Raw genomic sequence first — 15,193 nt, forward strand, 5'->3', positions numbered from 1 at the left:
AAACCCTCAACCCCCAAAACAAACATTCAATTAAACTACATTAAAAATAAATGAACAAAATGACCCTTAGAAGTTAAATAGGGGTATGTTTGCAGGCCCGGTATAGCAGTTGGCTCCATGGCTTAGTTGGTTAAAGCGCCTGTCTTGTAAACAGGAGATCCTGGGTTCGAATCCCAGTGGGGCCTGCCTTTTCTTTGGAAAATTTTATTAGTCTTGTGGATGAAGATAATACTCTCCATAAGGTGCCGTTCTCCCTCTTGAAAATGGCGGGACAACAAAGAATATGCCTAGACTTGCGCAAACTCTCTTCTCGTTCCAAATGAATAAATTTTACAAAAATCAAAAGAGCGAGAAGCCAAACGTGGGCCAAGAGAATTTCCAGGAGCGTTTGATGCCTGGGCCCTCCGCGCGTACAATGGCCCAGCAGCGGGAGATAGGGGACATAGGATACCTCAGTTGGTGTCCCAGAACGGAAAAAGTGTGTTGCCGGCCTGGAAGCTGCTTGTGGTACTCGGCGACTCTAGCGGGTTTCAGGGAACTCCTGCCCAACCATCAATTATAACAATTTGGAAAGAGCCCAATTCTGGACCGCTAGCGGCTCCTTAAGCGGGGTTGCCGCGGTTTGTTGAGTGAATGAGTGAGAGAATTGATGTCTCCTGTCTCTGTGTTTTTTACCTTTCGGGTCAAAGGCAGGTCTCTCCGCCTCTTTTCAGCTTCTTTCGATTCTCTAGCTTGCTTTGAGATTCAGTAGTGGGTTTGGGTCTACGTCACCTGGGGTCTTGACGGTGTGGGAGGGGGGGCGGGGGTAGGGGGGCACTAAGGAATCATTAGTCTAAGCTAGTTGTACAGCGCTGGTGCAGAAGAGGTCGCAAGTGCAAAAGGGGTCACAGTTTCCTTTTTCCAAAACTTCCATCAGCGGGCGAGGGGAGCCCACCTCCCCCACCCATTCGGCTTCCTGCCCACTCGGCTTTCTGCTCCTGCTGTAGAAATGCAGGGATGCTTTCTTTTAAGAAATGGATGTTCCTTGTTTGTTTGTTTTTGAGATAGGGTCTCTGTGTAGCCCTGGCTGCCCTACTCAGAGTTCCTCCAGCCTTTGCCTCAAGCGTTTCGATTAAAGGTGCGGGCCACCATATCTGGCAAGGGAATTTTCTTTTTAATAATGATCGTCTAACAGGAGCAATGGAACAATCTTATAGTAATGGTATTTTTATTTTCTCACAACACTGAGTGAAAAAACAGCAACTCAGGATAACACGTATTCTAGCATGACTTTCCTTCTGTACATTTAAAGACGACCTTTTCTATTGCTTATGGATTTGAATATGCTTAGCAGAGCAGAAAATGTGGACATGAGGGTGAGCAAAGACCTGGTTGGAGAATGCTTCTGCGGAGACAGCACTGTGTAGTTTAATCAGACTTCTGGGCTGAGTTTACATCGCGGCGAATACAAAGCCAAGAAGCACTCCAAGAGACACGGAAGAAGAAACTGACTTATTACAGTACGAAAAGAAACACAGGGGGCTTTTGCAAGGCGATGCTCTTCCCAGAAAAGAATGGATGGAATTTTACTTCATAGTCCATATATATCCACACAGCGGTGCACACAGAGAACACTGGTGCTACTTTTATTTATGTGCACTAAAAATCAGAGAGATGGCCCAGTGACCTGGTCGTTTTCTCCTAAGAGTTCCTGCTGAAACCAATAAGAAAAACGTGTAAGTAGGTCAGCAGTCTTCCAAAAGGTGGCAACTATCTGGCCCATGCAAGGGTAGAAATCTGTAGTTAGGGGAGCCGTCCTTGCTTAGTAAGAATGTCACACTGAGCCAATCTGACAAGGTATGAACATTTGGGGACACTCCAACGCTAATTAAACACCACGAATACTGCTCCTCTCTGACAGCACACATTGTCTCTGGTTTAGAGTTAGGACAAGGCAGGGTTCATGAATTAGGGAAGTTTTCCCTCTGCTGCTGTGCTTGTAAGCGGTTGTGCCTGGTTAAATAGTTATTCTGGTATTATTTTGAAGAGCAATCCACTAAACATATGGGCTTAACATTTTCTCTGAGAAAATTTGATTTTAGAGATATTAATGGTTTTCATTTCTTCTTAAATCAAATTTTGTAATTGACATTCCTTACATAATTGGTTTTATTTAAAAATTCAAGTTATTTGGGCAAAAATTCTCCCCAATAGTGTTCATGCTGCTCAATACACTCCAATCTGATCCTTAAAGCCAAAAAAAAACAAATAAACAAGAAACTCACATGTTTTTAGGTCTCAAAATAAGTTTTGATCCTGGCTGTCTATTGACCCTGTTAGACTGGGTGGCAGCCACTGACCCGAGGAGGCAGTTTCTGATTGGCTGAGCTTTTCAGAAAATCATGTTTCTTCCCCCAATTCCAAAACTGGGAAAAAGAGTCCCAGATGACCAGGACCCCAGCCTGGTTGGAGAAAGAAATTTCTCAGTGTTTCCTAGAGCAGCCTGGCCTCTGTAACAACTGGGAAGCACAAGTGTTTGGTAGTACAAGCGAGGGTCTGTATTAGGTTTCTCTGGAAGATAAGAACGGAGTGGATGGATGTAGAAATCAGCTTATGTCGAAATAGTGACAACAGTTGCCTCTCAGTTGGTGCGTCCTTGACGTAGGTGCTTCTGAGGTCATGCAAACCTACAGTTTCAAATCGGAGAAGCCACCAGGCTGGAGACCTCAGCAGTCCAGACCTGACACGGAAAACCTAGAGGTTTCTTAGTCTTTAGTCAACGATGGAAACCTGGAAAATACTGGTCCATAACAGCCAAGGCAAATGATCTTCCTACCATGCAGAGTTTTGTATTTGTTTGTTGTCTATTTGTTTCTTCTTCTTCTTCTTCTTCTTCTTCTTCTTCTTCTTCTTCTTCTTCTTCTTCTTCTTCCTCTTCTCTCCTCTTCTCGTTTTTCCTTCTTTCTTTCTTTCTTTCTTTCTTTCTTTCTTTCTTTCTTTCTTTCTTTCTTTCTTCCTTTCCTTTTTTTCTTTCTTTTCAAATCAGTGTTGCTATCAGAAAGTACCGTCCACTTTAGGGGTGAGTCTTTCCATATCAATTAATTTGATGTGGAAATCAAGATAATTTTTCAGGCGAAGCTCCCTGGTCACGCGATTCTGAGTGGCAAATTGACAATGAACCAACCACCACCTTATACTCAGACTCCAGTGATCACACTGGAGAATACATAGCAAGGTTTATCCACAGTCTGGTGGGCTGGTGGCAGGCTCGTAGGGCGGGGTCACAGGGAAGGTCTTTCTTCTCCTTTTACATGATTATTGTTTATTTCCAGAGGGTCTCAGACCTGACTAAACTGGGTAGCAAGGATTGCAGAGGGATGATGGAGTCTTTCCCTTTTCTGTTTCTTTACTAAAACCCTTATCAGTTGAGAGGCACGCGGCGAATTACTTACTTTTGGGCGTTTGAAGAACAATGGACTCTGCTTTGTTTGTTTGTTTGTTTGTTTGTTTGTTTTTGTATTGAGATGTCTCGGTTTGTAGCTCTCACTGGCTGTTGTGGAATTCACTGGTGACAAGCTGGCTTTAACTTCAAGAAATCTGCCAACCTCTGCCTCCAGCGTGCTGGGATTAAATGCGTGAGATCATTTTGCTTCTTACGGTGCGACATTCAAGAAGTGATTTAGATTTTTAGAGCATCCGTTATATCTTTAGAATAGTGTTCGCAGCGAGGAACATGTCACCTGGTTAAAACTAAAGAATATAGACAACCAGCTGTTCATTATCGAACATTTGTTACCCTTTTTCATCCCTAAGCTTGTGTGCGACCACGTGGCCTAATGGATAAGGCGTCTGACTTCGGATCAGAAGATTGAGGGTTCGAATCCCTTCGTGGTTGGTATTTTTTCATCTCGCTAGTGCTGGAATTTCAACTTTCTAGTTGCTGCATGTTAAATGACCGGTTGGTTAAGAAGTCTTTAGAACTTGGAGTGTGCATGGGGTCTGGTCCATAAGTTCTGAATAAGCTAGCACTGTGGCGGCAGCAGTGTTGGTGTGTGGATGCCTACCAGTCTGCATCAAGTCTTCTTTTGCCCAAGTGTAAAATGTTGGTGTTGCAGTGCCGCCCACCTTCTCCGTAATTACCTTGGACATATAATTGTCAATAAAAATAATTTATATAAAAAGAATTTTCAGCAGGGCAGTGGTGACGCACGCCTTTGATCCCAGCACTTGGAAGGCAGAGGCAGGTGTATTTCTGAGTTCGAGGCCAGCCTGATCTACAGAGTGAGTTCCAGGACAGCCAGGGCTACACAGAGAAACCCTGTCTCAAAAAAACAAAATGAAACAAAAAAGAATTTTCTTTTTCAGGTCCATTTAAAGGTCGCCTCTATTGGAAAAGAAAATTTCTCCTACCTCAAAGGATCCGGATCACCTACATTAATCAGGGGGATGTGTTGGAGCCTGAGAACCCAAAATATCTGAGGAGTCAGAAAACATACATTAAAAAATATGAGAAGATGGATGTGAAGCAGACAAGAGGCTTCTACAAGGACACTGATCTGAATAGGTGAGTTCAAATAGAGGAAATTAACCCATTATTAGAGCAATATGGTGAGTTGACTTCCATTCGAGCTAATTATAAAGTCTTGAGGGATGAAATAAATTGGATTAGTTGTCTCTTCCGCTCCCCATGTTCTGGAAGCTTATAGGCGCACTGCTCTCAAGCTCCTTATGAAGCCAAGAATGGCCTTGAGCTCTTGGTCTTCCTGCCTCCACCTCCACCTTTGGGGGTTGACCTGAGACTGTCAAGGTACTGAGACCTTGAGGTTACAGGTGCACACATCAATTATTAGTCAAGAAAATGTCCTGGATACATGCCTATAGGCCAGTCTGGTGGAGCATTTTCTTTTCTTTCCTTTAATATGTTTTTACTTAAAATAGGATTCTATCAGTTTCCCATTTTCCCCTCCAGCCCCTCTCAGCCTACCCTCTTTAGAACCTCTCCCATGTTCCTACCTCCACACTCAAGTTGAGATCTTCTTTTCTTTGATCATTGTTACATATATATTCTTTGGCTATTATTATTACACATGTGTGTGTGTATACATAAATACAACTTGCTAAGTCCATTTGTTGATGTGGGTTTAGTTTCAAGACTGAGCACTCTGTGTGAACAATTATAAGAGGTTCTTCCCTGGAAGAGGCTAATTCCCCTTCTCTCAGCAGTCAGTACTGCCGAGTCATGTACTGGCTGGTTTTGTGTCAACTTGACACAGCTGGAGTTATCACAGAGAAAGGAGCTTCAGTTGAGGAAATGCCTCCATGAGATCCAGCTGTAAGGCATTTTCTCAATTAGTGATCAAGTGGGGAGGGCCCCTTGTGGGTGGGACCATCCCACAAGGTGGCTGGTACTCTTGGGTTCTATAAGAGAGCAGGCTGAGCAAGCCAGGGGAAGCAAGCCAGTAAAGAACATCCCTGCATGGGTTTCACATCAGCTCCTGCTTTTTGATCTGCTTGAGTTCCAGTCCTGACTTCCTTTGGTGATGGAAATGTAAGCCGAATAAACCCTTTCCTCCCCAACTTGCTTCTTGGTCATGATGTTTTGTCCAGGAATAGAAACTCTGACTAAGACAGGTGCCTATAGTTTGTCTGGGAGTGAGAGCCCAAATTTTCCCTCCTTCCATGTTAACTTGTGTTGCAATGAGTCATTGGTCTGTTTTGAGACTTCTGGCTTGGGGGCAGGCTGAAGAAGTGGTTCAGTGGTTAAGAGAAACTCTTTTTTAACACACTTGTTGCTGTTGCTGTTGCTATTGTTGTTGCTGGGCTGGAGAGATGCTCCACTGGGTGCTTTTCCAGGGGTCCTGGGTTCGATTCCCAACACCCACATGGTAACTCACAACCTTCCATAACTGTGGTTTTATGGGATCTCATGCCCTCTTCTGGTATGCAGACATACATGCACATAAAACACCTATGCATATAAAATAAATGAGGCCATTATCTTGTAACTAAAGTTCAGAAACAGGGAATGGGCTATTTATTGTAGGTGCAAGGACAGAAAATAAATGGTGGACTAGTTTATCTATACAAGACTTCAAAATAGTAAAACACAAGGCAGATGATTTATCTTTTGACAACACCGTGCTAATTTATGACATAAAAAGTATTGCTTAAACTTATAATGAACCCATGGAGCTTGAAAACAGATAATGAATTTTTGGTCAGGTACTAGTCTTAATGGAAAGACATGTAAGCAATTCTGCTGTAATTCTTTAAGCCTTGTCAACCTAGGACATGAACTATTGTCTTAAACTTACTATAAACTTACAGAATGTAAACGTGCTTAGAAAATTCTGTGATCGATTATCCTGAGAAGGTATAACAACTAAGAACAATTAAGTGGCAGTGTAGCCCTTTCTGCTTCATCCAGTGTGTGTCTCTGTGTGTGCCTTTCTTATATTCCTTCCTTCCTTCTTTCTTTCTTTCCTCCCTCCCTCCCTTTTCTTTTCTCTTCTCTCTGGCTCACAAAGGGTTAATGAACAGCCACCACCCCACCCCCACCCCCTCCCCTGAATGAGCTCTGAGCTTCTTGCTTGGCCACTGAGAGGCCTTTGAGTCAAAGAGAAAAGAGCCCAAGTCACTAAGTTTCTTTTCTTAATTCCCTTGCTGCTCTCAGCAGGAGTCAATTGCCAGAAGCTGATCAGCTTTTGGTCCTTGAATAACAGGAGAGAGTTAAATTGCTAAAAGTCACCTGCTTTTGGCCCCCATCAATGCCCCCCACCCTGCCTTCCTCAGTATCTGACTGTTGGGGTGGGACCCTGACATTTTAGACTCTTAATCAGTGAGTAAACCTACATCTGTGGACATCTGTTTTAATGGAAGTGTTGATGCATCAAAACATCTGTGTATAGAGGATTTATCCTCTTCCAACCAGTTCTCCAGCTGGTGTAAAGGAGCACTCCAAATGTGCATCTTAGTTTTCTTGTGCTGTTGAGTAGCAGAACATGAAAGATGTCTCTGTGTGTCCGTCTGTCTCTCTGTCTGCTTTCTCTCTCTCCCACCTTCCCTTCCTTTATCTCTCCCTCTGCTTCCCACCTTTTCTTGTTTTGAGACAGGTTCTCACTATGGAGTTCAGTCTGACCTTGAGTGGGTGATTCTCCTGTCTCAGCCTTCTTAATGTTGGCATTATAAATGTGCATCAACACATTGGCCCCGAGACATTTTTTTAAGGATCCAGCAGGAATGGTTTCACATTTAGCTTTTATTTCATGACATGTCGTTCCAACTGTTCACTGTGTCTCTCCAAACTGTAGACTTCCTTCTGCAATGATAACCATTCTATTACCACCCACCACTTTCAGTGCTAACATGTTACTAGCGTGTCTCCCTTCATGGTAAACTGTACCACTCAAATTGGAGGGGAGTTTCAATAATCACAGTTACTTTGTGGCAGAAGCTATTTGTGCTACATTTGTTTTTTAATTGTTAACTAGGTGTGGATAATTTAGCCTTTAAAAAGTCACATTAGCATCTCTTCCTTAGATAGGCATTTTTCCCCCCTGTGTTGATAATTGCACATTGGAGTTCTTAAAAAGAAGACTGTGAAATGGAGATTTTAATTCACCTTCATTATTGGATTACTGGGGTGTGTGACTCAGTGCCTACAGGATCTACCATCATGAGCAAGTTCCAGTTTGACACTCACATTTCAAGAAAAAAATTTTACCAGGATATTAGTGAATTGTCAACACCTGGGCTTGGGGTTCCAATTAATACATACATTCTGAATTTGATGCTCATCTTGAGTGACACTAGAACACACAGCAAGTTAGAGAAGTGGTTTTTATCAGAGAGAAAGACTGGGCTGCAGGGCAAGGACAAAAGGTATCAGCCAACTCCCCAGACGCCTCTGGAGCTGAAAGGCCTCAGATAAACCCTTGAGGCCAAGACCTGATGCAACCAACTTGGTCTGAGGCAATTCTTAAAGCCAGGTGCCAGCCATGAGCGTCAGGTGACAACTTTCTAAACATCTAGGAGGATAAATACTGTTTGAGATGTTTTCAACTTGACTACATCTGGAATAAACTACAATCCAGAAATGGAGGGCACACCAGTGACCTAGATCTTGAGGCTTGAAGACACAAGCTTTTGATCCAGATCTTGAGGCTGGAAGACACATGTCTTTAATCCAGATCTAGAGGCAATCTGATCCATACATTCTGCTGGAGGCCTACATGAGGACAATGGAAGAAAAAAGGGTTTTTTTTTCTTTGCCTGCTTGTACTTACTTTGCCAGTACATCTATTGGAGCCTACTTCTTCAGGATTCTAGCTCATTTAGAAGACCAGCTGAAACACCCAGCCTCACAGGACTGAGCAACTACTAGGTTCTTGGACTTTCCAGTCACAGCTGGCCATTGTTGGATTATTTGGACTGCAGACTATACATCATTCCAACAAACTCCCTTTAATGTGTGTGTGTGTATAATCATGTATTACACATTATATATTCATTCCTTAAGTTCTGTGACTATAGAGCCTTGACTGATACACTGTCTCTGAAAAAGTTCATAATGTGGATGTCACTTATAGTGTGGACAGGAGGAGAGATTCAAACATAAGCATCAATTAGGAATGACCCACAAAGGTCTTGAATGTTTCAGAAAACATTTTATTGGAAATAATATGTCTAGTTCTGAAGTTGAAGAATCCCAGGTTGGGGTGTGTATGTGTGTGTGGGGGGGTCCTATTCTGCATCCCCACTCATAAGCACTAGCTGAACCAGTGAAGATCACACAGAAAGGAACACTTTTGCAGAATCAGGGACAAGTCCCGGATCCTGGCAGCAGAGAGATGCCCTCTTCCTGTGTGAGTCAATCTGCTCAGACTCTCCCTCAGATTGGCCACAGGAGAAAGGCAGAGAGGATGGAGACAGAGATGAAGACTGAATTAAAAGACCTCAGGAACTGACAAGGCATTTGTCTCAGGAGACACACAGTTTCAGAGGAGCAACCTAGATTGTCTGACCAGCCTCCATTGCTCTTTCTCTACCTTCAGGCTGGGAAGAGAAAGACTCAGAATGGCCAAGGGGACTCTTCCTTCAGATACAGTCTCCAGCCAAGCTATCCCCATATCCTTTGATGAATTAGAGTAGTTCAATCGGGTTGTGTTGTTGTTGATGGATTTTTTTTTTTTTTTTTTTTGGACACACGATCTCTTGTAGCTTAGGCTGGCCTGCCATTCATGTTCCTCCTGTCTCTGCCTGAAATGTCCGTAATGTCTGCTGAGTGCTGACATTATAGGTGAGTACTAACATACCCAGCCAAACCTGTAACTGAGGTCTCTGGATTCAGTTTTTCCTTTTTTATTTTATTTTCTCTCTTCAACTCATAAATCTAACAAGGAAAAACAGCTACAGCTTCCCAGACACAAAACTACTTGTGCAGGGGAAGAACTTAGGCAATCTAGGGGTGACTTGGGGAGGTAGAGTCCATTTCAGTGAAGAGTGTGCTGAGAAGATGGCGTCTTTTTTTCAGAGCAGTCTTTAAGAGAGAAGGAGGAAGAGGTCAGAAGCTTGGCCTTCCTATATGGTTTTGAAATGGCTCAGGTACGCCATGATGTCAGACTTGACAGTGCTGACAGGAGCCTGGTGGAACCAGCGCATGACAGGGACGCCATCCGGTCCCACCAGGAACTTCTCAAAGTTCCAGCGGATGTCATGGACTTTTATTGGCTCCCAGAAGGTATGTTTGCTCATGACCACAGTCTCTGAGGGGTGAGGACAAGAGCGCTGCAGCAGAGAAGCAGAGAAGAGAAAACACATTATTTCTGTTCCTAGATGATCCAGGGTCTCCTCATTCACAGGCAATTCCCTCCTTGTGACACCCATATATCCCATGGTTCCTGCTAAACCCCACAAACTCTGCTCCTCATCGTGATGCTAGAGGTCAAGAACTTTCTGATCTCACAGCCTAAGCACATTCCTTCTTTCTGTCCTTCACCCCAGGGCTCCATCCCATTCACATTACATAGCTTAAGATGTGTTTATTGCCTTTCAAGCTTTCATTTCTTGTCCTTGTCATTGTTTGTTTTGTGAGATAGGATCTCACATAGCCCATGCTGACCTCAAAGTCAATGTGTCTCTGAAGATGATCTTGAACTCCTGATACTCATGACTCTACCTCCCAGTGCCGGGGCCACAGATGAATTCCTCTGCACAGTCTCATTTTCCTTTTCTGCATAGTGAATGACTTGAACTAGAATGTAATTTCCAAGGTCTAGGGTTCTGAGGACCGGTGGAATTTCAAAAAAATACCTTTTGGGGAACAACTTAGAGCTACTAGAATTGTTATCAAAGAAGAAGAAGAAAAAAAGGCTAAGCCACATTTTGTCTGTTAATTTAAAAAAGATCACTGTAAGAATAACTTACATGTGGCCCATGACCTTCAAATAAAGGCAAATCTTAAAATGAGATGGATGGGATTCATGAAGCCCTCCTCATACTTTTCTAGCAGTTCCTGGAGAGCCATGCATGCTGTTGCAAAGCTCTGAGTTCTCTGTGTTGTTTACTATGTAGCCTACCATAGAGGTGGCAGAGATTCATCAAAAAGTTCCTTGGATGAATGAGGGAATGAGTGCCAATGAGCAACGGGTCTAGTAAAAGCTGCCATTGCACACTGTCTATTCCTCCCAAAGCCAGAGTCCCGTGGATGCTAACAGACTCATATCTCTATGACATATGAGCTCACATTTCTATGATGAGCAGATTTCATCCAGGAAGATTGACCCCCAACATCCAGGAATAAGCCCTTGAGTCTGTTTCAACCATAACCAACCTATGGGTATTTTTAAGCTCCTAAGGGATGGTAGGAAGTCTGGAGGGGAGGAATTGGGCAAACTCCAGCCATTCACTCACCTTCAAGAAGGTGAAGATTTTCTGCTCGTTTTCACCATTTACATCCCCTTTTGCAAAAAGCTGGAAGTTAGGTAAAAATCCTTTTCCTGGACGAACATACCTGCAACAAGCCAAAAATTGGGACACAAGGGTACAAGTTAGGATGGTGAGATGCAGATAGGTAGGGCAGAAAGAGGTAGAGGTGCAGCAGGGGCTGGTGACATGGAGGAGCCAAAGGGCTTGCTTTGTGTGTTGGTCTCCTTGGTTCTCTTCGTTTTCTTGATTCTAGTCTCCACCCCTTTAACTGCTCTTGTCTCAGGAATAGCTGATCTCCAATTTCTCCACCATCCATCCCTCCAGGGCTGTCAGGCATGAAGAGGCCTCATCAGATTCTCATCAATTAAAATCTGCTTGCAAGTGCCTCAAACCTGTGAATCACCACCCTCCCTGGCAGTTCGGAGGATCGGAAGGGTCTCTGAGACAGAGAAGGCAATGAGATCTCTTACTGAGCTTTAGCATAGGTACTTACTTGAGCCCAGGAAGAATCTCTAAATTGTCTCCTGGTTCTTGCTTTCCAAATTGGTTGCAGGGAAAGCCCAATATAACCAAGCCAAGTGGCTTCAGATCTTCCTGGAGTGCATTCAGCTCTGTGGTTAGAAAGGGGACAAGGTGATGGCCAGACCTGGAGACCCCTATCCAGGAAGGATCCCTTGGGTCTGTTGCTACCACAATAACATATGGGAATATACATAGCCCAGGCTGAACAGAGGAAGACCCTATGGCTAGTCATTTTACAGAGAAGGAACCAGAAGAAGAAAACCATCTGTAGATCAGAGAATCTGAACATCATGACTGTGGCTAGACCTGCACTCTGAGCCCCTTTACTGTGCAACATTTCTCAAACTCACAACCACATGTAGGTTTGTTTGTTTGTTCGTTTGTTTGTTTGTTTTCAAACAGGGATTCTCAGGTCCCATTTCCAAATCCATTCCTCCAAGATGGTGCCAGCCCATGTTGTCACTCAAAACTCAGACAGTATTTAAAACAAAACCAGCTGGGAATACTATGGCTCATTATCTAGCCCTCCTTGTTGGCTAACGGATAGAATGGGCCTTTCTTTTTCTAAAGGAATAGGCATGGTTCTCTCCTGGGTACAGGCTAACTCACACTGAGCAAATGCAGACAAATTTGGCAGGTAGCAGAATCTAAGAGCTTCAAGCTGAACTTCCTGGGGAAATAAAAAATGGATTCTACTTGGAAAAAAAAAAAGTCCCCAAAGTTGAAGTAATGCTCAAACTTCAGTGCTCCTATTGTCCACAGCCATGAACTGTCCCAACTGCCTTGCTTAGACTCTCACAGTTGTTTCCTTTGTTAACCCTGTCTGGGCTCTACAAATATGAGCCTATCACGCTAGGATCCAGCTTGGTCAATTGAACTCTCTCAGAGACCCCTTTAAAGTTAGAGATTGCCTCCATATTTCCACACACTTTCCACTCTTCCTCCCCACTCTGTCATGTTTACCAGACAATCACTCTTTCCAGGAGAAGGAGAAGACATTAGGAAGCCTGCCTTTCAGCCCCATAGAAACTCTTCCTGGTTTACTCATCTACTACATACCAAGTAAAAACTAAATGAGGAGATTGCTTTTCTTTCCTCTTTGAGATATGGTCATCCTCTTAGCCCAGGCTGGCCTGAGGCTCATGCCCTTCCTTCCTCAGCCTTCAGAGAATAAGAATCACAGCTACACATCACCACGCCAGGATATCATTCATTCTTAAGGCTCTATGAACTGATAAGATGGATTAGTCTTCAACTAAAAGAGAATGAGGAATTGGGCTGACTTCAAATGTACATTATTATTTCAAAGTCATCACATAGTGCTCACGATGTTAACAATGGGGGCTTGGGAAGAAAGAACATCTCTCACAAATGTGACAGTTTCCTCAGGGGTTGGGGACAAGAAGCGGAAAGATTTTGTTCCGTTGACTTTTGATCTTTGTGAATATATTACTTCTGCAAAGCACACTGCATACCATAATAATCCACAAGAAGACTTTATTAGTTCACACAATCAGAAGCCCTCTCCACCAGCCTCTATGCTGGCCATATGCTACACCAGGTACAAGGCCCCTCTTCCCTGTTTTATCTTGCCCTGGAAAAATCTCAGAAACATGGATCTTCTCTCCTGTAGTTGCCAAGGAAACTTCTGGAATTTCCTAACTCATTGATATATTACCAAATTTCATTCACATATATTGATTCCAGTGGCAGTCTCAAACAAGACACCAGGCCTATGTAGGGGAAGGACCAGTGTCTTCCGTGAAGAGCTGAATGGTGTTTCAGGTTTTGCTGATCACATGCTCTCTATCACTAGTGTCCACACCACTACTGACCGCTGCCTTAGGAGGTGAAAGCAGTCACAGGTGAGTATATGCTGTGCTCCAATAGAACCTGTGACAAAAACTGTCTAGGCTTGGCACGTGGGCCATTCTTTGCTGATTGAAGACATCAGAAAAGAAAGTAAATTACTATGACATATGGAATTGGAAGAGGATATCCAATGTAATTTAAAATATAGTCAGCTAAAAAATTTCTGCTTGAGGTCACATGGCTCTGAATTCTTACCAGGGTACTGGATTGTCAGCCCGCAGTAGGTTGCCACGTTGACAAAGAGGACGTGCTTTCCTGCATACTGCTTGAATGGAATGTGTTCCTTCCCATTAAGAGACAGAGCCTCGTAGTCGTAGATGGTGCCTTTCACGTCTTTGTAGCAGTCCATCTGGAAGAATTTGGAAGGCTTTGTTATGAGTGACAGCAGCGGTCGCATCTGCTTGATCACCCAAAGCACACGTGGACAGCGAAGGTGGCAACCAGGACTCAGAGAACAAACAGAATTGAGTGAGAGATTAGAAAACCGAAAAGTGGGACTCCATGCTAAAATCTATTGCTTATGTAGAGAAAGGAGGGGCTTGGAGAGGTCACTGCTTTCTCCATAGGAGCGACAAATAAGTGGTGACATGGGATGGAGGCTGTGTGTGGATGAATCTGAAGGGAAGGAACTAAAAGTAAACAAGTTCTATGTGCAATTCTCATTGCATATCCTCATGTTAAATTTCTCTACAAGGTAGGTCTTAGTTTTATTTCTGTCTCTGCCTTAGCTGAGTCCCTGCCTTGTGAAGGTTGACAGGTGCCCCCCAGCACAGCCAGATCTACTGACTGTGCTGGGGGGCAGGCGGCTATAAATTGTTCATGGAAGACAAGAAGTTCTATTCCACTCTGAGTGAATGTTTGATTGTGTCTAGTGTCCCCTCTTCTGTGTTTCTATCCTCCTGTGGACTGCCCTTTCTACTGCTACACAGATAGAGGTTGTCGATAAAACAGCTGAGCTCCAAACTTGGAGCAGAGCTAGGACTAGATTCTCAGACACCCATCACTCCTAACCTAATTGCTTTAGGATTCTGGTTATTGTTTTTCCCCATGAGTTCTTTTATTCTTTTTTTTTTTTTACAAAGAAGCCCTTCCTTCGTTCATCATTCGTTCTGTGATTAGTCAACTCCTCCAAACCCCAGTTCCTACCTACTTGATGACTGTGGTCAATAGATTGTTAGTGAACTCTTTCCTCCTTATCCGTATGCAACTCAACAACTCCTATTTATGAAAGGGAAGCTCATTGAAGAATAGAAGAAAGGTTCAAGGTGACCACCAGAGAAGAACACTAAAGCAAGGCTCTTCCAAGACGGGCTGAAGGGACAAAGGTGACTGTGTTCAGCCCTGCTGAGCTCTCTCTGGACCTTACTCACCTTCATCTTTTCCGGCCTGGGGGTTGTCTGCACATAGCTGGCTAGAAGAAGTGGAACAAGATAGAAGACTCTTAACTGTGTAACCATGACTAGTACTGCCGATTTCTGGTCTGAGGGCCTGCAGTCTTTGTTCATCTCTCCAGTGTTTTGATACCTTGACAAAGACCAGCCCACACCTATCAAGACCAATCACAGGGCAGTAAGTATTCCTGTCCAGCAAACCTAGAGAATTTAAGTCATGTCCTTGCCTACACGCCCACACAAGCACTCAGAACTCAATAGTGTGGTGAGGCCCTGGAACTCATATGAATCCTGAACTTTATCAGGATTTATCAGAATTATCAGACAGTTGTGGCAAGCCCTTGAATGTAAATGTTGAGAGATAAAGACAAACTTCCTTGTAAAATAGTTGACATGGATGTTGGAAATACTGTTTATATGGCTCGAGATATGTAGTTCATGTATGCTACACTGCTATACTGCGTAGGGTTGGGCAGTAACAGAAAGACTGCTTATTATTTTAG

General features: G+C 43.5%; 1 protein-coding gene and 2 non-coding genes across 3 annotated transcripts; 2 read left to right on the plus strand and 1 right to left on the minus strand.

Annotated features, from left to right (window-relative positions):
- The first annotated feature begins 111 nt into the window (after positions 1–111).
- Positions 112–185, plus strand: Trnat-ugu. Its single transcript has one exon. It is a non-coding gene; the product is annotated as a tRNA-Thr (tRNA).
- Positions 186–3,801: 3,616 nt separating this feature from the next.
- Trnar-ucg lies at positions 3,802–3,874 on the plus strand. The gene has a single exon. It is a non-coding gene; the product is annotated as a tRNA-Arg (tRNA).
- A 4,759-nt stretch (positions 3,875–8,633) lies between these two features.
- Gpx5 (glutathione peroxidase 5) lies at positions 8,634–14,776 on the minus strand. Its single transcript, XM_021180738.1, has 5 exons — positions 14,670–14,776; positions 13,495–13,648; positions 11,399–11,516; positions 10,891–10,990; positions 8,634–9,765 (listed from the first exon to the last, which is right to left on the minus strand). The coding sequence occupies exons 1-5, from the start codon at positions 14,754–14,756 to the stop codon at positions 9,559–9,561; spliced, it is 666 nt and encodes a 221-aa protein (XP_021036397.1). The 5' UTR covers positions 14,757–14,776; the 3' UTR covers positions 8,634–9,558.
- Between the last annotated feature and the right edge of the window lie 417 nt (positions 14,777–15,193).

Source organism: Mus caroli, chromosome 13, assembly GCF_900094665.2.
Source record: "Mus caroli chromosome 13, CAROLI_EIJ_v1.1, whole genome shotgun sequence".
Taxonomy (NCBI): Eukaryota; Metazoa; Chordata; class Mammalia; order Rodentia; family Muridae; genus Mus; species Mus caroli.

What these genes read in the sequence shown, in the direction of transcription:
- Gpx5 (XM_021180738.1), bottom strand. Translation starts at nt 14,756, where the DNA reads ATGGTTACACAGTTAAGAGTCTTCTATCTTGTTCCACTTCTTCTAGCC. An exon ending in CCAGGCCGGAAAAGATGAAG is followed by an intron (nt 13,649 to 14,669) that starts GTGAGTAAGGTC and finishes AAATTCTTCCAG; the next exon opens with ATGGACTGCTACAAAGACGT. An exon ending in GAGATTCTTCCTGGGCTCAA is followed by an intron (nt 10,991 to 11,398) that starts GTAAGTACCTAT and finishes GGCTTGTTGCAG; the next exon opens with GTATGTTCGTCCAGGAAAAG.